The following is a 24,250-nucleotide window of genomic DNA, read 5'->3' on the forward strand; positions in this document are numbered from 1 at the left end:
AGAGCCCTCCTTGTCGTCTTCCTCCGGCTGCAGCTCATGTTCATGTTCATGTTCAGCTTCACCCCCGTCCACGTCGCGTGGCGTCCCTCCCCTCTTGGCTATGTTCTGCAAACACTTCTTCTTGACAGATTTGCTCTTCATGCTGTCACCATTAGGACTGCGTCTCTTCCGTCGTGCTGTGGCCCAGAGGAACGCACTGTTGAGGCACAGACAAGGCAGGTGTAAGCAATACAAAAAACCCAGAAACAAGCGTTTTTTGGGGGCCGTCACTCTGTTATCTAACGTTAGCATCATAGCTAAGCTGCACCAGCAGCGCTAGCCTAATGCTAGCACTGTGGGTCATCTACTGCACGTTTTCTCGTCACGTCATCTGTCAGCGTCAGTGCGCCTTTGTCCGCTGCAAAAGAAAAGACATACCGTTGAAACGTCGGGGATGCAGCCGACGCTGCTGGTAAATATGTAAGCGTACGGTGACAGTGATTGTCTACATTAGTGTGTAACGTTGGTGATAATAACACAGGAAAAGCAGCTCACTTCCTGCGGTCTGTGGCCAACCAGCTTGGACCACCGGGGTGTCCACTCCACCCTGTGTTTAAAGCGACAGTAACTGTTTGTTATTACTTATGTATGCATGTTTATTCATGCACAGGGACAAGCAAAACATTAACAGCTGAAAAACGACGTTTTACTTACTAAAATGGACAGATAAGCATTTATAATTAGATCTAGCCACAAGCTGAACCTTTCATTTGCTGCTGTCAGGCTGCACAACCAGCAGTAGAGCACAACAACACTTCAATCGCTTCAACTGGTGCAATATAAATACATGTGTATTCTGTCTGTATATATAATACTGCTATTGTGCATTATGTACTACTTTATTACTGTGTATTTATATTACTTGTGTTTTAATTTCATTTTACTATGTGTCTCTTGTGTGCACTTTACCTGTCTGCTGCTGTAATCCTGCAATTTCCCCACTGCGGGACTAATAAAGGATTATCTTATTTCAGGGACATAATTAAATATAATTGTTTGGGCAAATTCCACACACACAGAACTACAACTTCTTTGAAAGTAGTTGGTGATATAAAAGATCGAGAGGATCGAAGACTCACTTCCAAACATTGCCTGAAATCTACTGTGCTATTTTTAATATTGATCTTATTTCGGGATAATTATTTTTGTCATGTAATTTCCCGAACCTTTGTTCAAGCTGTGATGTCTGATTGTTATTGATGTGCATTAGTTTTTGTTTATAAAGATTACAAACAAAAACAATATAAAACTGCCATAAGCCAACATTTTCCTTGCATTAAGAATGATCTCCAAAGACATACATCTTTGTATTTAAGGATTAATTAAGTAGCAAACTGTGAGATTAAAAAGAGATTCTTAATTATTGTTCAATTCTAAACAAGTGCACTCGGGAGATGACGGATAATACACGCCTACAGTACTGTTGTTTGATCCAGGTGAAAAGTCTCAGCTTATTCCAAATAACCTACAGTAGATTTTAGGCAACAAATAGTATTAATACAAAATATAGGAAAACAGATTTTCTCCTCTGTACAAAACAAACTCAGGTCATGTTCCACAGACTTTATTTCAGCCAATTCAGGACAGAATCTTGATGCAAACTTCTGTACAACACTGTTCCCTTCTTTGAAAACAAGAAACAAACACAACTAAAGTTTATGTACAACAATATGTTAAAAAAGAACATACACAAAGATACGAGACAAAAAAAACAAAAAAAACAGTATTAATGCTTTTCTGTGAAGGGCTGTTATAAATAGGGACAGTATTCATCGTAGCGTTAGTTTGCTTAACTATGCTGTGAGTATTCAGTTTATGATAAAACAATCGTGCTATCATAACTTTGTTCATTCGATAAGAAGCCAGTAGTGTCACTGTGAGTTCATCCATGACACTGTGCGCCATCTCAGGCTGGACGACTTCCCCTCATAGTGTTTCACGTGAGAAATGGGGCTCATTGCCTCCATGCAGTGCAAAAAGGAAACCAAAGAGGAAACAAACAAACACCAAACAGTGAACCAGTAGTTCACTCTCATTGCAAATAAAAATGTTTAAAACAAAAAATCTCACCAGGAGAACTTTTTCATCCAATTTTTTTTTTCTAAATGAAATCGTAGCTATGATTGGTTAATACAATCATCTAAGCAGACAAGTTGCCTGAAAAAAGCAGTCCAGCAAAACTAGCCAAACACCAACATACATTTCATGTCAACAAAATGCAATCAAATGTTTCAGAATGACACATCTTCATTCTAATGGACGAGTTCATTTGTGTTTCAAAATGATTAGTGTCAGGAACTGAACAACAATATTGAAAACACTATCCTTCATTTTCTTTTTTTACAAAAACAATTCATGAAACAATATGTAATATATGTAACCGTTATTAAATGTAAGCCGGTCGACTCACAGACAAGGCAAAAAGTGAAGGCAGATGAGCAGAAGCACACTTGAAAGTGTAACAGCCGGTGAACAAATATGCAAAAACATACTCGGGAGTCTGTTCAACATAAACATGTAGCTTAGAGGCCGGCCATATACTGAGTTACAATTATAAATCACTCATCGACTATAAAAACCATCTCACAAGCAACTTTGACCTTTTTTTTTTTTTTTTACCTGCGCTAAGCTGACAATCAAATTCTTACACATTATATGCTGAACCAATTTAAAAGTCTTTTGTTCTCGTTTGCAATTTTGATTGTCACTTTTTGGGATATAAAGCACATGTTGGTACCACAGAGGGCGGCTGTATTTTTAACACCTCTGTTGGTCAGTGAGAAGAATTTTGGCAACAGTCTAGCTTCAGTCTTTTCCTGAGACCGACTATTGAATGTGCTCATCCCTCTTTAGTGATCACAGACCGGACGCAACGTTGTTTTGTTGATGCGTAAAGCAGTTGTAGTGCATTCTAGAGACAGCTGGCTTGGTCATGTGAAGCTCCGAAGTACAGTACAGCAATACATAATACAATAAAATACACTTAATTCATCATACAGTGTATGTACATCTCTGTTCAAAATGCTCATGTTAACTGACTGTCACAACTCTTTCTTCTGGACTGAAAATATGTATCATATATCAAACACATTACAGATTTGCTCCTTCTTTTATCTCTGTCCTCTTTGAATAGTATTCTTGCTTCCCTACATAGCCATAGTGGTCAGGTGTTGATGCCCTAGCAGCCCCTTGCGCCCTGCTCCTGCCCCTGGGTGCCCCCCTCCGTTGCCATGGCCACAGTATTCCTGCAAGTTCTGACGCAAAGTAACCAGTGCGGAGCCCAGACAGGCACGATTTGGAGCCAAGACACCCCCAGGCAGCTGGAAGAGGACAGTGGCCACCCCAGCCATGCCGTCATCTGTGGGCTCCAGGGTGATGGGCCCGACCTTGAAGGTGGAGTAAGAAAAGCCCATGAGCTGAGAGAGGAAGGGGTCGGAGCGGCAAAAGTGCTGGTAGCCGCTGTACGTGGATGGGTGGTGATGTTGTGAGGCCGGGGTGCCAGAAGTGGTGCTGGCATAGTGGTGGGTGTTCAAGTAGTGCAGAGGCAGGTGCTGGCCACCGTTGCCCCCTCCACCCAGGGTGAGGTGGTGGTGGTGGGCTGTGGGTCCGGAGCCCGAGTCATGTTTGTAGGAGACGGCTCCTGCCCTGCCCCTCTGGCCCACCACCACTCCTCCCAACTTGCTTGTGCGGGCATGAGCAAGCGATACAGTGCTGCCCCCCACCCCTCCGCCAGCTGAAGGCAGATAGATGAGCTGAGGCTCCTCTGGCTCAAAGTATATGGTGAGTTTAGCAAAGGGCCTTGATGCCATCTTGGTCATCTCCTGGATGTGGCGACGCTGCTCCCGACGGAAGTCCAGGAACTGCTTAACCTTCCACAGCAAGACGCAGACAGACAGGAAGAGGAAAAAGCAGGAGAAGAAAACAGAGAAGAAGACAAAAAGATCGATGTGGGCTTGATCTTGTCGCAAAAACAACAGGCCCTGGGATTCTCCCAGTTTATCGTTGGTTCCCACACCTCTCAGAGCGATGTAAAAGCGGCTGGATTTCAGGGAGTGCACCTCATGCGGGAAGGTGATGACCACACGATCTCGAACACCACGGACAATCAGCACCGTCTGTGGTTTCCACACAGTGATGTAAGTAATGAGTCCTTCCGCCCGATCCTCTGTAATTTCTCTCTCTGCCCCTGGGACTTTTGCTTGCAGCTGCAGTGGGTTATGGGAGAGCACGGGACCCCCAAGACTGGACGAGGCATTGGCAAACACCTTTATGGGGGATGGAGGCGAATCCTTATCCGCACCAGTCGTTGTCCCCCGAGTCGCTGATTCCTCCTCGATCCTGATGGTGTGAATCCCTGTGTATCGGTCGACATCCACGATGAAGATGTCATGAGAGTTGGACACATACACCTCCACCTCACCAAAGGTAACATCAATGGTGACTCGAATGTCCACATTGGTGAACTTTGGCTGCGCAGAGAAAAACACAGTGCGCCCCTTGGGCAGGTTGCGAATGGTGGGATCATGGAAGCAGTTGGTCTGGGACGTGGGGTCAAAGCAGCACTCCGTGTCCACGTTGAACTGACGGTAGCACTGACGCCCATTCACCGGTGTGCCATTGAAGGAGTCTTTGCACTTGGCACACTGAATAGAAGGGCACAACAAATAACATTTGAGCAAACACGGCATATTCCTATTATCAACGCAGGTAAAGAAAATGTAGAATTATATGATGACCAAGGCCACCATCTGTGTGTAGAAGTGAACCCTTTTCCATATTTGATGTGCATACATAGAGCTGGGTGATAGAACGACATATATCATAAAAAACATACAACAATGTGTAGTGTTCATGCTTTTCTTAATCGTTTCTATCATGTAAAAAAAAAAAAAACAGTGTCTGATGTGCATTACGCCAATATTTACGCCACTTGGACGGCGCTTTGCGTTCTGATCCGTGCATGTGGGAGTCGAGCTGTAGCAAACGGTCAAAACAAGAAAAGGCTCGTACCTTGACGAGGGCTGCTTCTTTCGTTTGGCTACTAAAAGGGTTAGTGGTAACTTCTGCAAAGTTTGCCACAAGCTGGTCGTGGGGACCAGCATAAATGGAGCGCAGGCTATCTGTTGTCATTAGCCGGCACAATGTGCCTTTTTTCTTATGCTTACACTCCACTATGATTTAACATTTAATTTAGTTATGGAGGCTACATACACCTCACATGCAGTTGATTCAGACCAAGATGTATATGTGTACATTCTCATGGGCCTCAATGTGCCCGGCCTGCCCTTTAAATTGCATTAGACATTTTAAATTAATTTTACATTTGCTGTCCCCTTTATCTAAACACGCCTGTATACCGGTATATAAGACAAAGGATAGACCTGTATTCATTCATTGCTTTTCTCTATAAATTCACTTTAATGATATATATGAACATAGTGAATTTTGCACTTATGTTCTTAACAAATTGAGAAAAATACTCAGTAAACTATATTTGTGAAGTATTTCATTCACACGTGACTAAATAAAAATGTCCTTTACCATTTTGGTTATTTCACATGCTATATTGTGATATGTATTGTACATGGAGATATCTAATGTCTTATACCTGTTGCCTGTAGCAGTCTTTCCGGTCACTCTGAGGGCTGCTGAGACAGGAGGAGGTCTCTGTGTTGTTTTGGCAAGGGCACCCTGTACCATCGTGTTCAATACACGTGTCGGCGTGTCCATTACACTGACATCTGCAATGAAAAGGGTCAAATCCAAACACTAAAAGGGAGTCGTAATACTAAGACTTTACTTTTTACCAAGTTTGTTGCCTCTATAAGCATTTTTGCAACATTTGCATATCCTATTTATCTACCTTATAGGTATGGGGAAATGTACATCTCATTACTAGCATTTTGTTTTGTTACTGTAAGACCAGATAGAAAAGGAAGACGTATCATTTAGCTGTACAACATGCAGTAAGCACCATATATTGATGCTGATTATATCTTAAAGCTCTGACATTGTGTGTACCCAAAACAATGGTAATTTTGCACACTGCCTAAACAAGCAGTATAAAGGCCTTTTTAAAACATTTAAAAGCCTAACATGCATATATGCTTTGTAATGTTTGTCACAGCATGGGGATTCAATTGTCTGCTGGGCAGAACACAATACTCACTTATCACACTTCCCCTGCAGCAGGAAGAAGCCACTGAGGCAGCTCTCACACTTGTCCCCCACGCTGTTGTTCTGGCAATTCACGCAGACAGCATTCTCTTCTGTGGGACCCTCAGTCACCCAGCTCTGAATCTGATGAAGGGACAAAGAGAGATGGACCCCAGAAAAGAACGACGGCAGTGCCCGAGAGTAGGCACACTAGTGTATTTTTTTTCACATATCAAGAGAAGGCTACAAGGCCGGCAGACACTTACGCTGTTGGGGTCCAGGGGGCAGAGTCGTGGGTTCTCAATGGCCTTCTTATGTTCATCTCCGGATAAACACACAGCACTGTTTCCTCTGCAAAACTCCCGACATGGACGACAAGTGCCACCCCCCTTGGCAGAGCCCACAAATAGAGGCTTACACTTCTCACAGTGCTTTCCCTGGAAATGGAGGGGGGAAGGATAATTAATCACCAGTAGAGATGGAAAAACAGTGTTTACTATAAGTACTTACGATGGTGTTATTGTGGCATTCAAGGCAAACATCTGGTTTGCTGACTCCAGCGCAGTTGCTGTGTTTGTTGCAGCTGCACTGAGAGGAGCAGTTCTCCCCCACAAATCCAAAGTGACATTGGCAAATTCCTGGGGACGTGCATGTCCCGTTCACACAGCCTTGTGCACACACTGGCTCACACTGACCAGAAACACTGTAAAGGAGAAAAACAAAAAGAGATTTTGGTTAACATACATACACACACACACACATACATATATATATATATATATATATATATATATATATATATATATATATATATATATATATATATATATATATATATATATATATATATATATATATACATACATATATATATATACACATATATACATACACATATATACATACACATATATATATATATATATATATATATATATATATATACATATATATATATATATATATATATACATACACATATATATACATACATACACATATATATACATACATACATACACATATATATACATACATACATATATATATACATACATACATACATACACATGTGTGTGTGTATATATACATATACATATATAGAAAATATATATATATATAGAAATACACACATTTACTCTAAAAAAAGCAATACAGTATTTTATGGTATTTATTAACTATCCTTGTGTATTAAGTGCCTGAGTCATACTTGCTAACTCTTGATCTTACCTGCTAAGTATGTAACCCTGTTTGCAGGTGCAGTGATATCCCTGGGGTTGGTCATGGCAGTCCTGGGTGCTGTTACAGTGGTGATGGTCATTGGCACACTCGTCCTCCTCTGGACAGTGAAGGAAGGACCAGCTGCTGTTTCTCATGGGGCAAACACCTTCACTCACACCTGGGAGACAAGAATGGAAGAAGGTGAGTGCAACACTGATGAGAAAAGCAGAAATGTAGATTGATCAAGTGGAACTGACTGGTTACACATTGCCATGCACAACTAATTGAATGCATCAACTGAAGATATTTCTCACCATCAAGACCTCCTTGTAGGCAGCGTCCAGCCCCATTGCCCACCTGAGTAGCACACCAACCACACTGAGGCCTGGCAATGCACTGGGAGCACTGGGTGAGCTGGAAGCATTGGGGAGAGCAAGAGTCCCCCCCAGAGAGCAGACGACCACACTGACCTGCCTCACATCGCAGTGGAACAAAAGAAGGGCTCATGCACTAGAGGAAGGGGAGAAGGGTTAACTGTATATTAACGCGTTTTCTCAAATAACGCACAAAATACTCTGGAAAGCACAAGCAGGGCAGTCTTACCTGCTGCAGAGCCATGCTCCACACACAGTGCTGCCAGCCCCCATCAGAGCCCCTGGAGCCCAGACAGAGGCTGCAGTTATTGAGACTGTGGCAGGGCGGAGGGCATGGCATAGGGGGAGAAGACTCCACCTGCATGGGTGAGACGTTGAGCAGGGCGTAGCTGAAACACGTCCAGTCATAGGTGGGGTTCACACTCAGGATGCGCCTTGTCTCACCTGGAGGAATCAAAACACAAAAAAAGTGGATCACTTCATGAGAACAAAAATGCCCTAAATATGGCTTCCAAAAGATAGCTGAAACTTATCACCAAACTATGTGTAATGGTCATAATAAGTTAATCACAAAGTATTTTTTTAAATTATCTATAGCTTTAGACTGAAAAATAAAAAAGAGCCTTGAGGAAATTATGAATTTTCTTAAAGCTCTTCAACGCTATTACCCCTACCTGTGCGCTTGAACTGGCGAGTCCACATGCATTTCCCAGAAGCAGTACACTTGGGGCAGTCAGAGGCCTCACAGCTGGTCTCAGTGCAGTTGCTGGACAGGAAGATCTCTCTCTGGTTGATTCTACAGTCATGTTCAGACGTACAGCTAACAGAGCTGCTGATACAGTTCCCCTCTGGACAGTTTGTGCACCACTTGCAGTGTAGTGCAGGCTGGGAAATTCAGTGAGGAACAGATTTTAGTTTATAGAAAGTAGTTTTCTCGCCTAGAGCTACCAACTGTGTTAGAGAAGAGGTATTGTATGTTACCTGTGATGGACTTGAGAATGTTTTAGGGTGTCGGGCGAGGCATTCACTGCAGGTCTTCAGTCTGCGACACTGGTCTGGCTGACGAGGGGTCGGCGAACAAGGACTCTGGCCTGTGGAACAGCCCATTCTGATGGAGAGGGAGGGAGATAACATTGTATTCAGTAACAGTACATACAGGACCTTGCAGTAATAGTCTCCAACATGTCTTTTTTCTTTTTTTATTTGCCTAAAACCCAACTCTGTGGAATGAATGCCATAAAGTGGTCCTTTGGAGATGCTCTCTTTTGCTATGGCGCTTTCCAGCTCCTTCAGGGTTAAGGTCTATTTGTTGCCTCTCTGATTAATGCCCTCCTGGTCTGGTCCGTGTTGTGGTTCCATATTTTTCCCATTTTATAATAATTAATTTAATGGTGCTTCGTTAGATCATGTGACACTTACATTGCACATAGGTGGGCTTTATTTAACTAATTGACTTCTGAAGCTAATTGGCTGCAACATATATTATTTAGGGGGATCATAGCAAAGATGTTGCATGCACCACTTTTTCAGAAAACATCTTTTTTTATTTCACTATTATATTATTTATATTATTATATTTGTGTAGGTCCATAAAAAAAAAAAAAAAAAAAATCCATATACATTTCAGGTTGTAAAGCAACAAAATAGGAAAGAAAGCACCAGGGGGATAAATAATTTTGAAGTTGCACTGTAACTTCAAACACAAGAACAGAGTATATATTTAAAGTTGCTTTAAGCCATCACCTCTCAGCAGTATCAGAAGAAGCGCAGGTTCCTCGAAACCAGACGCAGCTGCCTGTAGTGGTGTTGCAGGCCTCTGGTGTGGGCAGCAGCGCACAGGGGTCAGCGGGCACAGACAGGGTTAAGAGTCTGCCAAGCGTGACACCATTGAAGCCTCCTGATAGGAAGAGGCGGTCGCTCCAGCTTGTCATGGCAAGAGAGACTGAACGATTTACTGGATCTCCGATAATCGAGACTGAAGATAGAGATATAAAGTGGTTATAGTTATGGTAAATTATGATTTGACCATCATCAAATCTGCAGAATGACATTAAGATGGTTACCTGGGTGTATCCAGGTGTTACAGTTGATCTGGTACAGAGACACTGAGTTACTATAGTCTTCTGCTTCTGTCCTTCCCCCGACAATGACCATGGTGTCTTTGATCATAGCCGCAGCGTGGAAGAAATGGGACAGGGGCTGCACAGCAAAGAGATGACATAGCAAGAATTGATAAGTTATCTATATGCAGTCGACTGAGGATAAATGCTTGGCTTGTCTAATTTACTGGGTTGTAAGAGGAGGATAGAGACTAGATGAGGCTGGCCTCTTACCTTATTACCCTGTGAAGGGACCAGCAGAGACCAGGTGAGGTTGGGGTAGTACAGACTGTAGAGCTCGCCTGAAGGCTCCACAGTCTCCACGTGAAAGCGGTAACCTCCAAAAACGTAGATGGCATCAGTCTGCTCATGGTAGACTGCTGAGTGGCCATATAAACCTGTTTGAAGAACACATAGGAGCACGTTTTGCTTGACTAATAAATAATCTATGTTTGTGTGTGCATCAGTCAATAAGTCATTGGCCGAGTAAAAACTATGTTATAACCCATAAAAAAGGCCTCAGAAACCTGTAGGTGGTGTGCCAGTGTGGGCGGCAATGGTCCAGTTTCCAGTGTGAGGGCTGAACTCCAGCAGAAGGTGGTTGAAGCCGTTGTCTGGAGAGTAACCTCCAATCAACAGCACAGAGGAGTCTCGTCGAACAGTTAAGGTGTGACCTGCCAGCGGTGGCATTACTGAGCTCTGTCAGAGATGGAAGAATATTGTATTTGCTTGGAGGTAAAACACACTTCAGTTTTTATTCATATTTTGTATTTCCCAGATAATCTAAGCCTCACCTTGTGTTCTCTCCAGACTAAACTGCTAAGATTGAGACTCCAGGCATCCATGGCAACACCGTTTTGAGTGACACCACCCACCACCAACATCAAGTCGTGACTGTGGCTGCCAGACTCGTGACTGGTCAGTAGTGCAGAGGCGTGGTGATAGCGAGGACTAGGAGTCGAGCCTTCTTCTACAGAACTTGTCAACATTTGGGTCCACCGGTGCTCTGACACAGAATATCTAATAAAACCAGGGACAAAATGTATTATTGTACACATATAGACAGTACATGTGCTGCAGTGGTGGGCCGTCAGGGCCTTCTGTGCTGGCCTAAACAGAATCACAAAGTTATAGCTATTTTATAATTTATTTGTTTTTCACAAATACACTACATGTATTATAATAATGTTTCCCTATCAGGTTATTTTCTCATTGTACAGCTCTGTTGCTCAGCCTGCAGTCTTCAGCCATCAAACTGTAGCTGGTTTGAAGGAGAAGCTTTCATCCAATCAGATTTTTTCTCTCCAGTGTCTCTAGGCCAGCAAGGCAGTTTAAGCAGGCCTTTGCAGATTAAAGTACACGGGGAGTGGACGTTGTGGTTGGTTGTCATGGACTTCAACCAATCAGATCGTTAGTTTGACAAGCTGGGCGGGTTCTTTGACGTGCAGGGCCTGCGAGGTGGCATGGTGATTGGTTCGTGGCCCAGCGTGACCATTAACATGCGCTGTGATTGGCCAGTGTGTCAACAGGGCGGCGCTCAGTGGGAGCTGGAATGATTCAGGCAGAAGCTAGAGAAGTTGTGACATTTTTTTTGCGTGTTTTGGCGCTCGGTGGAAGATAAGCGGACTTGGTGGTGGATTTGGGGCGTCGACTGCTGCTGTCGAGCGGATATGTTCTGCCCTAGAATGCGTGGAGGTTTTCGGGGTGCGGTCGGAATGCTCTGCTGTCCTCACCGGTCCATGGCCACCCGTTGCTGAACTTGTTGTTAATAATGATAGACGGATGGACTTTGTCTTTAAGTGAACAGCATCAGGTGAGTTGCTTTTTGTGTTTCATCTGCGGTGGCGTTGCATTGTGTGCTGTTTTTTTTTAATCATGGATTGTGTGGTTCTTGTTGATGCGGGGAAATCCCGGGTCAGAGAGGCGCTGCGTGAGCTCTCCCCGACTCAGAAACGTCCGCTGAAAAAAGAAAGAAAAAAACTACTTCCACTTCTTTCTTTTTTTTCGAGAATAGGCAAGGGGGGGCTTGGCGCTTATACGGTGAAAATAGCTCCGCGGGTCGGTCCACACCGTGTGACCTCCATGCCCGTAATAGTGCAAAGAAATCGGCCGTATAGCAGAGTGAGCGTCTGCTGTCCACACAAGACAGTTTGTATGAACGCGCCGTGTAGTGGGCATCGCGCCGTGTTCAATACACTCAAGGGTCAGACAGGAACTCCCAGGACACTTTTTTTTTTTCTTCTTCCCCAGTCCGCACCTGATGTGGACACACGTCATTGAAGGCCTTGGTCTAAAACCCACGGCCCGCCACTGATGTGCTGTATACATACAGTAACATTACACCTATAAAGTTTGATGACATTACACTCCAAACAGTCTCCGGATACACGGCCCTTACCTATAGACATTTCCCAGAATGCCCTCAGACAGAGAGAGTCCTCCATACATCCAGAGGGTGCCCTGTGGTCCAGACACCAGAGAGTGTCCCATCCTGTGGAGGAACCTGTGTGCCTGGTTCTGTGGAGCAACAGCACATATGAATGTGTGTCCGTGTGTGCTTTGGATTAAGATTCATGAATAGTGCAGATCATTTTTTGGGGTTTATTTTCTGTTCCTACCACTGTCAGTTGTGTGTCCAGCAGTGTTTCCCAGACCAGGCTGTTGGAGTCCCGAGGAACAGAGCAGTCTGAGCCAGCCCAGCTGTGTGAGCACACACACACTCCCAGAGACTGGGGCAAACAAAATATGTCAATAAGCAATTTAGGGAAATTTGTAACATGACTAAAATACATTATTTTACAGCTGTCATTTTATAGCTGAAGATTATTATGAATATATCACAATAAATCAAATGGCAGGAGTATACAACTATAGTTTATGGTATTAAAATGCTGAACAGTACATTTTGTATCATTTTCTTTCTTTATTCATTTGCAAATATGTCTATCCCCATAAACCATTGAGCGCAACTTGGAAAATGAAACCAAATATATATATTTTAAAATATAAATTGTCACAACTCTTACTATATTACAAGCTCCTCTTCCTTCTGCTACTCCGCAATCCTGAGGGCACATGGGCCGGTCGCAGTGTGGTCCACCATACCCCTTAGGGCACTGACAGAGCCCCCCTTGGCACTGGGCTCCACCTGGACACACAGGTGACCCCTCTTCACCCTCATCAGAGCTCTGGTGACAACGTCGCACCCAGAAAGATGCATTGAAGCCTTGAGGTTTGTTTGAGGAGACATTGGCCTCAAAGTAGACAGAGATCACACCTGGTAGTAAAAGAGAAAAGACAATATAATAAAAAGGGACATGGTGAATTTCTACTACTGTGTTTTTAATTCCCACTATAACTTGATTACTTCAAATAATTAGATTCAGAGTTTGAATAACATGTTTCCATTAGTGACGGTAAAAGGACTTCCCTATTGCCTTGAAGTGACGTAATCGGCTTGGTAATTAGTGGTTAATGTGTTTACAGGGATGTGTGGTAGCCCACAAGTGGCATTTAATAGCTCAAATTTTGCTGGGCGCCTGTAATGGACTCATGTCAAGGCAGATTTCTCCAGACAAAATGTTTATTACCCAATAAATATATGGATGGATACCTGAGGTGGCCTCAACAGTGATCGGTTGAGTCCTTGTGGTGCCACAAAATGCCCCAATCAGGTTGTGATCTGAATGAACCACTCCATTGGCCAGGAAACGAGGGAGGCCATCAAACACATAGACAAAGGAGCTCTGAGAAAAACAAAACATATGGAATATAAGGGAGACAGTTATACAGAAGGGAACATTGACAATGTGTGATGCTACAGCAGAGCAAACATGTTAATTGGCAGAGCTGTATAATCAGGTCATGTTTGTACTCACTTTACAGTGCGTATGGGAGTCTGGGTGTAGAGTGAGGGCGACAGGGGGACACGGCTGTCTCGGCAGACATGGTGCCAGGTTCTCAGTCACAGACAGGACCCACAGGCAATGAGAAAGTCCTCCTCTCCCCTCTGTGCCACTTCGCCATCCCAGAGAAGAGGAGAGAGGCATGGCAGAGGAGGAGGTGGAGGAGAGCAGCACAGAACGGCCCTGGCACTGGCGGTAGCATGTGCCATTGTTCCTGTCAGAAGGAGAACGATGGAAGGATAGACGAGTCGTGATGAAAGCATCTGAACATACAAAAATCATCCACTGTTTTCACACTTTCTGCTGTTATCCATAATCGCCACTCCTTGATTTCAAATTGTTTTCAATCAGTTCAGACAAGAAGAAATTAAAAGTTTGCATTACACCTAAGGTATAAGATGAAGATCTCCTTACCTGGGGTCTCCATAGTAACCAGGCAGGCAGGACTCGCAGTGTGGGCCCTGAGTGTTGTGGGTGCAGTAGCACTGGCCTGTCTGGTTGTGACAGTAACCTCGGGCAGGGTCGCCATGGCCGTTACACTCACATTGCACACAACCACCGCCACCAGCCAGGGCTGATCCAAAGCTACCCGGACGGCAGTGCTCACAGTGGGGTCCTGTCGTCCAATCTGAAAGACAGAAAGTAAAAACAAAAACACGTTATTTTTTTCAAACTTTATGAATGTGTTTACCCAATAAATTGGCCTGGTTCAGTAATGACAGAACAAACTATTGAAATAATGCATGTATTAGGTCCTCACCCTGGCATTCGTCACAGATCCCTGGTGCAGTTATACAGGTGGAATGGAAGTTGCAGCCACAGTCAACGTCACATTCAACTCCACTGAGAACCAGGGTGGCGGGGTCAGATGTCCAGCCAAGGGAACATTCACACTCAAACCGCGGGCTGCCGCTACATTGGCCCTCACGGCACTCGTTGTAGCACCTGTGGAGGGGACACATTAGTCAAAATGTCCTTTTTCAAACCTTAGAAAAATAATCCTGATGACTAAATGGTAAAGGTGAAGAAGAGTTTTAGAGTAAGAAAGCTGATGGATGAATCCACAGAGGACCACATCTTACGTCTGGTTGCAGTGTAGTGTGCCATCCCCTGTGTATCCTCTCTCACAGTGGCACTCATAGGAGGTGGGAGTGTTGATGCAAGTTGCAAAGGGGTGACAGTTGTGGAGACCTAGCCGGCATTCCTCCACATCAGGGCAGGTCGGGTAGGACCAGATCGCATCTTGGTCTTCGTCATCCAAGTGCTCCAGCTCCAACTCCATTTCCAGGGGGCGCGGCGGGGCCGAAGTCTGGGGCTCAGGGCTGGAAGAGCAGGAAAGGGAGAAGTGAAGTTAGTACTTTATCCACCTATACATCCACCCACTAAGTTATGGCTCTATGTAGACATTCTGTTTTAGTTAGGCAGACATTCAAAGATATGTGAAGGTTTCAGAAAGCAAAGCTCAGCCATCATTAAGAAACAAAAAACATAAATTATCTATTTTCAAATGACTATAACTGATAACAACGTGTTTTCTTTCAATACATAGACTGGGACTGGATTGTATTTATTGTCTTATTGTATTTTGTCCTATTTAACTTGGAGTAATCGTATTGTGAAAAGCAAGGTAAAGACCACCACAAATACATTTACAAACTGTGAGACACACTTCATCCACACTATTAAAAAACTATAAAATTACCCATTTAGCAAAAGTCCTCGTCTTATGCGAAAAAGTCATATGCTTATTACTGCAGCAAATCATGAAAGTATAAAACAGATATCTTTACTTTGCGGCCCGCACTTCAGCCACAGCCACGCTGCAGTTATACACCAAGGGATCGTCCATTCCAGCCCAGTCTCCCCTCAAACATCTAAAGAGATAAGAGGAAAACATTGAATAAATAAATATAAATCACAATAAAAACAATGACATATCAGATTTATTTTTGATAGCAGGGATTTATTAATTAGTCATTTAAAATCAGATGTGTTGACCCTGTATAGACTTACTCTGTACAGTGTAAGTGTTGCCATACTTACTTTCCAATTGTGGGATTGTTGTAGTCACCACACCAGCCACACTGGAATGTTCTCAGGCAGTCTGTGCACGTGTTTAAAGCTGAGCATTGCTTACACTGGGGAACCGAATGAACACTGACAAGTAAGAGAATAAGGAATGAGAATATTAGATTATTTATTTATGGTTATTTTCAAGTCACTGAATCTTTGTTTTAATCTAGTCAGTTTTTTGTCTTATTTGTGTGTATGTGTTCAAGTCACTAAAAACAGAAAAGCAGCTAACTGTATGTGCAACTGCAAATAGTTATAACGAGCTAACTATCGCTTGAAAATTATAATAAAAAAAGTCATCATACCTGTCGTACCAGTCCCTGCACTCTCCATAGGGGTATTTTGTGAGGTAGGCAGCAAAATAGAAGCAGGCCTGGGCTGACTCACACCAGGCACACTGGCTTGAGTTAGAGAGGCACTCACCACACGTCTTTCTCCTTTGCAAGACAAAAATATGTCCAAAGAGGGGAGGACAATAAGGTGAGTTATAGGTTATTGTTAAAAACATGTATGATCTGCATTTACCTGTGTTAAAATGTAGTTTTTCAACTCACTGGTTGCAGACTTTGGGACACCCCCCTGGGTCACGGATTGATCCATCTAGTCTTCCGCGTCGACTGCACTGGTAGTCGCCTTTCTTGCTGGAGTTTATCTGCCACTCGCAAAAAGGGTCCTGGAGGCCAAAATCATCTTAGCATGAGTGAGAAATACAGCAGCTCGAAAATAAGCTAAATAATACCAACTTCACAGTGACATTCTATGCTACAATTCTGTGATGTACCTGAGTACAAGCAGAGCAGTCTCTGTACTCTTCACACAAGGTGCAGTGCTGGGGTGCCAACAGCAGATGGCGCTGACCTTCTCCCTTGCCTTCCCCAGTTTCTCTCTCGGGGCAGGACTCAGGGTCTGGGCTGTCCCGCAGCAGGCAGCGGGACAAAGAAGGGCACCAGCCACAAGACTGGTCGGACAGACAGGCCAGGCAGGACATGTATGCGGAGCAGGAACCGGAGCGGTAAGGCTCCAGGAAAAGGAAGGAAATCTCCTAAAGGGAGAGCAAGTAAGTACGAATTCAACTTTTGAATCACTACTGAATGAAAGTCACTGTGCAGAAAAATGGCAGAAATTACAATGTGCAATGGTTTCTTTTCTTTTTTTTCTTAAACATGCCATGCCAGTACTCACACTCCCTCCAGGCAATGTTCTGTTCCATATCAGGGCCATCTCACTGGTCTGTCCTGAGCCTGAGTTGTTAAGGTAGCCCTCGGCTTGAACAAGGTAATGGTTGCCCCTGGTCAGGTTAGAGAACAGTCGACTTCCATCTGTGCGAGCCAGCAGCTTCAACTCTTTCTCCTGCTGGGCTGCCCAACGACCCACTACCTCCTGCTCCGACAGTTTAAAGGTGTATCGAGAATGATACAAAGAACAAGTGGACAAGAGTCAAGTGAAAGTTTTGAAATTAAATTAGCGTTCCAGAAATGTATATAATGTAAGGCAGCTACTTTAAATTTAAAAAAGTACACATCACAACCTATTGCAATATTTGTCAAAACCCTGTCAAAAGACATACCTACATCTACTGTATTTGCTGTCAAGTAAGGTAGTTAAAATTTCTAACAAGCAGGGACATAAAGGAGATTATTTTCCCTTCACGGATTACTCTTGTGGGGATGCCTGCCTTCCAACAGTCACAACTCAATGTGATTCAACAAGGGAACAAGAGAAAACCACTACATGACACTTGTTATATCTCGAACATCTAATCTGTCAATGTGTTCCAATTTCAGGTGAGCAATTTGTTTAAAAAGTGTTAACATGCACTTTCCCCTCACCAGTTGTTTGGAGTTGGGCCCTGAAGCCATTCGAGCCTCAAAGTGGAGCCTCTGGATGCGAGCCCACATGGAGACAGTCTCAGTGGGAGCGGGTGCAGGTGGAGGGGCCCCCCACAACGGGTGGACGAAGCCCCTGAACTGTAAGGCTACGTCCATTTCTGTAGTGGGGCTAAGGATGATGGTGGTGCTGCGGAGGATGGACACCTGGCAAGAGGTGAGGAGGACAGAGGACAGTAGAGAATGGATGGAAGTGGAAACACATCAACAGAAGCACTAATATCTACAAACTGCTCCACAAGTTTGACAAACTACTTGAAAAGGGAATATTCTCTATGAGAAATAAAACAGACAGCGGAAAAGAACAACGACAAAAAGACACGTGAGCATTGTCGATTTTAGAGGCGGAAAAGCCAAGAGCACCAGCCAGAAATAACAAATAGAAGTGAAACAATCATAATATTGAAGTTGGAGAACTGCAGTACAGTTAACGTGTAAGTAAGGATCAGTTTAAGCAGAGAGGGAAGTCACAATCACAACTAGTACAGTTAGCACTTGAGATTTGAACTCCGTACCTTATCAGGCTGGGAGTCGTTGCGGGGGTGCTGGAAGGTGAGCAGGTGCAGTCCCGGGACATAGTTCTCGGTGCGACAGGAGTGGAGGGAGGTTAGGAAAAGGGTACGCTCCCCCCACCAGCCGTACGCCCCTGAGATCTGGTCCACACGGCACGCACTTTGCTCTGTGAGACCGAGAGGAAGACACACAAAGAACACATCTGATCTCCTAAAATCTCATAATACAGCAGTTTCCTAAAGTGTCCTACTGTACTAAAACAAGTGTGATCGGTGACTTTTGTGTGACGTGTGATCAAAAAGAGTAAAACAAGATGACCTCATTGCACCAAAGGAAGTATGCGATTAGACAGGCAAGTCAAATCATGGTCTGAGTAGCTTGTCCAATCTCAGCTGGGTGTAGTGACGTCACTGTGCTCAATCTCAGAAACACGTCCAACAAAAGTCTCTCCAATGACGACGCCATTGTTTTATTTATTTTTTTCAATCTGAGGCTGAGCCCTTCTCTTCTGCCTTCTTTCCTCCCTCCCTGGGTCTCACCTGACACTGGTAGGCAGGACTCATTCTGAACACACCAGCCAAATTCCCCAGGGGCACGGGCCAGAGAAGCTGGAGTGCCACTGAACACCAGACAAGACTGGCAATCAGACAGGAAGCGAGCCAGGCCCAGGCAGCCAGTACTGCCACACTGTGAAGACAAAGGGCTGGTTATAAATTGCACTGGTAATCCTGACAGATACATCAAAGTGAAATTAATGTGGGAATGGATATAACAATAATATAGTTGTACTCTACATTTGTATGAATCAGTCAAAAACAGAGTAAGCCACAAGGATGTGCCGAGCGAAGTGTTACCGGATCAGTGGGCTGGTACTCTCTACAGCGGCCTTCACACCAGCTGCACTCGGGGTTCTTCAGGCACATACTTTCGTCTAGGGCCTCAGCACAAACGGCATCCTATTAATGACACGGACACGGACACACACACACACACACACGCACGCACACACACACACACACACACACACGCACACGCACACGCACACGCACACACAAATTTAGTTATCCCTAGTTGCAAAAGTTGTTCAGCCTTTCTCTCATCAGTTGCACCAATGATATGACTTCCAGTCTTGTTTTATGACACTCACCCTGTCACCTTGATCGCTACTGACAAACAGTGGAACTTTATAAGCCACCAGGTCTCCAAGGGCAACACCACTGTAGCCTCCAGCAACCAGCAGCACTCGTCCCTCCATCACAGCAGCAACATGCGAATAGCGGCCCCTCACAGGATCCCCTCCTAAACAAGTTAATGTTTTGTAGTCAATGTTTGTGAGGATACTTAAGTATCCACCACCAAGAAACAAGCTGTTGATCAAAACTGGACTGCGAGTATGGTTCTACAGAAACTCACTGAGTGACCATCTCTCCCCCGCAGACACCCATTGGTGACAGCCTAGATGGTAAAAGAAGATTTCCTCATCATAGCACTTCTCCTCTTGGTAATGAATATGTACATTCCCCCCTGCGAGAGAAAGGCAGGAAGAAATAGATAAATATACACAGAACGGCATTAATTACATGGTAAATGGACTTGTACTTATAGTGCGCTTTTCCAGTCTTCCGACTACTGAAAACGCTATGTCATCATTCACCCCCATTTATACACTGATAACAGGGGCTACCGTACAAGGACTCTAACTAATCATTCATACCCATTCATACACCGCCTGCACAGCCTGAGGGAGCCATTTGGGGTTAAGTGTCTTGCCCAAGGACACATCGACAGACTAGCGAAGCCGGGGATCGAACCACCGATTCCTCTGATTGAAAGACAACCCTGCTCTACCACTGAGCCACAGTCGTGAATTATACCTTCTGGTTTTCTCAATGCTTACCGTAGACAACCATGTAGTTCCCAATGACGGTGGCTGAGTGAAAAGCTCTCTCTCTGGGGCCGGTTGCTGGGAAACGGGAACGGAAAGATGTCCAAAAACGTCTGTCCACGTGGAACACGTCGGTGTTGTTCACTCTCACACTAAACCTTAAAAAAAGATATACAACGAGAACTTTTAGTATTGATAAAGATACTGTCTATGTTTTTATTCACTTTCAAATGTCTACATTTGCTATCCCTTTCCATCTTATCTTTGTTATTTTAATGGAGTGCTGAATTGAACAAGTCTTCCTAAATCTAATGGGACAATATTATTTACAATTCACTTGATGAGAACAAGAATAAACTGAAATATCACACGTGCAATCCCCAGACACAGAGATACACTCCAAAACGTGGCACCAAACTGTTCCCTTTCCTCATTAAAAAAAATCCCAAATAGAAAACAGTGTCCAAAATGGATGTGTATGCGTTACTCCATCCAGTATGCTAAAGGACAAGAGGGTGTGTACCTGGCAGTGGTAGGCCTGTGGCCTCCGTAGACCAGCAGTGTCCTGGATGGGCTGTGGAACACCATGGAATGGCCAGCAGTGGCCGGGGGCTTCCCACCTGTGGGCTGAACCATTTCCCACCGACCAGAGCCACGCAGGCCGAAACGATACAGAGAAGAGGAAAACATATCCTCCTCAGTGCGACCTGGGAAATAATGAAAAGGAGAGATGCTGCTAAATTATGATTTATTTCTCAAGGGACTTATTTAAGCCAATCCAAACACAGACTGCCAAATGAAAATATCATGTGAAACCCACCTCCAAATACATAGAGATAATTTTCTACTACAGCTGCAGCATGATTGGCCAGTTTAGGAGACCCACGCGAATTTGAAAAGCCATGCTGTTGCCAGTCATCGCGAAGTGGCCGGTACATCCAGACATCACTGGCCAAGGAGCCGTTGGCTAGCTCTCCTCCAAAGATAACCATATTACCCGTCCACTCTACCGCTGTGTGGGAATGACGAGCCACCTAACAACATAGGGGAGGCAAACCATGCAGGCAGAAAGTGAATGAAAAGAAAAAGTAAATAAATTAGAGCATTTGTATTGAAGTTGTATATGTTTGAATGTAAAGAAAAAAACATCGCAAATTAGAGAAATCAGGAAATAGGAGTAAACATTAATTGCACTGCATTAACCTGATTATCATAAAAACTTTATTTACAAACATATTGCATCAGCAATCAGATTTCTGTACCTTCCAATGTTCTAAATCTTATCTGGCATATTTTCAGTGAATTTGTCATGTGATGATGTTTTTAGGGTAGTGTTTTTAACAGGGTATCTGGACTGAAAACACAGTGAGACAAAAGGCTCTATAGCAAAAACTTGTGCAACTGTATCTGAATTGTACAAATGATTTACAGTTTAGTTGTTGAAACCAAATTTGGATGAGACTTCTACATTTAAGTCTGAATTTGGATTAGATTTTTTTGGAAGACTCACTTCATTGCTACGGCTAATTATACTTACAATAATCTCTGCCAAGAAATAAGGTTTCTCCAGCAGAATACTAACTGTGTTGTTGACAGGGTTTCTTGAAATACCTTATCCTGATTAAGGAAACCGGGTTTCTCATTAACATGACATTTAAAGGATCAGGTTATTGCAGAAGGCTGATAGTAAAGATGTCCCTTGCATGAAAACACGGTATATGAGGTGCAAGAGCAGGAGGAAGCAAAAACTGTGTGTGTGCACTTACAGGAGAGTAACCATACGACCTGCTTTCCCATTGGTTTGATGTGAAGTTATATTTAATCAAGTCCCCGAGAGCTCTATTCAGGTCAAACCCTGTTAGAAGACAAGGAATAATCAAACATAAACTGATTAAATGAATCATCAAAACACTATAAAATACAAGAGAAGGGTAAAAGGCAATGTGGGACTGCAGCTAAAACAAAGGGGGTGGAAGATGAGTTTGTTCACTGAATATTGTGTCACTCTCACCGCCAAACAAGTACATGGCTCCAGTGGTGGACAGATACACGCCAGCAGAACCCGTCCTGGGCGGTGTGTCGGGGTCTCCCTCACTCACGCGCCACCACTGCCCTGCCCCACTGTCGTTATGGAAACCAAGCATGCAGCTGTGACCCAGGAAGCCTGGGTTACACAGACAGCCTTCTCCTTTCTGAGACAAAACATGGATGAGCAAGAATAGTTTAAGCCCAATGTTTTAATGAACTGCACATCTGACAGACATAACTAAAGCTTCTTCAGGGGAAGATGAGTGACCCTTTGGTTGAAGACTGGTTGCTTTGTGTGTTCATTCAACCTTCCCCACTCTTACCTTGTCACACTGGCCATTCACAGAACAAGCCTCTGAGCACAGAGGGGTTGTACAAGCTGGTCCTCCCCAACCCTGATGGCAATTGCATTTTGATGTTGAGGAATCACAGCGGCCATGACCGCCACAGGCTCCAGGGCACACAGAGAAGGTATAAGTCGCATTGAAGCCCAGCAGGTTGTAATTAGCATCGCTGAAGAGATGGAGTAGCATCTGCAACAAGAAAATGAAATAACAGTCATAAACTTAATATAATCAATGGTTATAATGCTTTAGAGGTTTTTTTTGTAAATTGGTAACCTTTCCAGACTTGGCTTCAATGGATTGAGGCAGAGTGTTGCCACTCAGGCTGGCTAGGAGAGGGCTCCGGTAGGAGTCTCCATCATACACAAAAAGGTAATCATAGGTACACTCTGTGTCCATGAAGGTGAAATTTAAGACAATGCGGGGACTGTTGCTGGGAGCTGGAATATATAAAAAGATGGGAAATATCAGTCAGAATAACTAGCTGTGGATTGGCTGAAAGTTATTTGTTCAACTGTCAATTTGTCTGTGCACAAGACAATAGCATGGCTCGTTATACCTTTGATAAGCCACTCGCAGTTCCCATTGACAGAGTAGTTCCCTGGTCCATCTGTGACGTAGCCTGGAGCCCCCCTCAACACCTGCCTGTGGCCCTTGCAGTCCCCTGCCTGGCATGCAGGCGACTCAGCCAACAGCAGAACCACCAGGACGAAGGAGACAGGGAGGGGGGAGGCCATCACTGGCACCGCCTTAACAACGAGGGGTGAAAGAGAATGAGTTGGTGTGGTTTCTTGACAGACATAAGTTTCACCAGAAATGTGGAGCAAAATCATGCAGCAAACATGGACCGACCACTTGATATACCACACATGACAACTGAACTAGAGGAGATGTATAATGGAAAACCCAGAGTCGTGCAGCTTGGAGGTCCCACGACCCACTTCATGTGACCCTCACAGTGCCCTGTCCGTGTACATCATGCTGACATGATGCATTAGCTTATGCCACTCGCACAGCAGAATAGAACAAACCCAAAAGGTGCCCAAATAAACCACTAGCTTACTACACTTGATGAAAAACACAGATTCAGATGCTCAGCTTTATGTCCAGTAGGTCGTTATGGTGAGACACTTTTCTCTCAAACACAACATTAACGTTACACGAAGTATTCCACACGTGTGAGTCCGCGTTATTTACAAAGGTTGCGTTAACAGACTGTCTTTATTAACCTTACGTGAAAAAAAACAGCACCGAGGGGCTAATCACAACAAAGCTAAGGTACGTTAGCGGAACACCGTTAAGAGAGGCCGTTAGTTGGTTTGTAATGTAACATTAGCACACTCACCAGTTCCCGTCTCGTTGGTCTCATGACAATTTACATTTTCGGTGACCCTGTAAAGTTGACGACCACAGGAGCACACTAACGACTGGTGAGCGCTCGCGACTGACAGCTAGCCACGTTAGCTCGTAGCTAATGGGGCTACAACACTGTGGTCAGTTAGCTTGTTCGATAGCTACCTAGTTAGCTAGCTAGCGGCTAAATCCAGATGCGCAATCATCAGCTGGCTGCAAACCTATCAATAAAAGTCACTTTTGAGAGTAATTCCTGGTTTTGTTTCTAAAACTCTGTCGATACACTCGTAGGCCAGCTAACAAAGGAACCCTTTAACGGGTTTGACCCGATTCCTGTGGTCCATCTCCGGGACAGAAGTCCGTTGTTTTGGTGT

General features: G+C 44.1%; 1 protein-coding gene across 1 annotated transcript; it reads right to left on the reverse strand.

Annotated features, from left to right (window-relative positions):
- Positions 1-1,587: 1,587 nt before the first annotated feature.
- Positions 1,588-23,892, reverse strand: megf8 (multiple EGF-like-domains 8; the record flags this gene model as incomplete). The annotated part of the gene is made up of 44 exons (XM_079227029.1): positions 1,588-4,682; positions 5,648-5,780; positions 6,209-6,339; positions 6,462-6,632; positions 6,706-6,898; positions 7,426-7,594; positions 7,731-7,926; positions 8,020-8,234; positions 8,465-8,675; positions 8,772-8,898; positions 9,534-9,765; positions 9,854-9,989; positions 10,124-10,287; positions 10,417-10,588; positions 10,684-10,909; positions 12,288-12,406; positions 12,508-12,618; positions 12,916-13,166; positions 13,503-13,635; positions 13,768-14,008; positions 14,209-14,422; positions 14,555-14,739; positions 14,877-15,116; positions 15,585-15,668; positions 15,838-15,951; positions 16,173-16,304; positions 16,422-16,540; positions 16,649-16,909; positions 17,050-17,247; positions 17,697-17,900; positions 18,269-18,432; positions 18,806-18,953; positions 19,121-19,222; positions 19,414-19,565; positions 19,680-19,790; positions 20,164-20,309; positions 20,675-20,858; positions 20,972-21,185; positions 21,918-22,006; positions 22,163-22,343; positions 22,503-22,712; positions 22,800-22,963; positions 23,083-23,272; positions 23,869-23,892. 44 exons carry the CDS (start codon positions 23,890-23,892, stop codon positions 3,186-3,188), a joined length of 8,658 nt encoding a protein of 2,885 aa, XP_079083155.1. The 3' UTR covers positions 1,588-3,185.
- Positions 23,893-24,250: the final 358 nt, after the last annotated feature.

This window comes from Taurulus bubalis (assembly GCF_910589615.1).
Source record: "Taurulus bubalis genome assembly, chromosome: 12".
Classification (NCBI taxonomy): Eukaryota; Metazoa; Chordata; class Actinopteri; order Perciformes; family Cottidae; genus Taurulus; species Taurulus bubalis.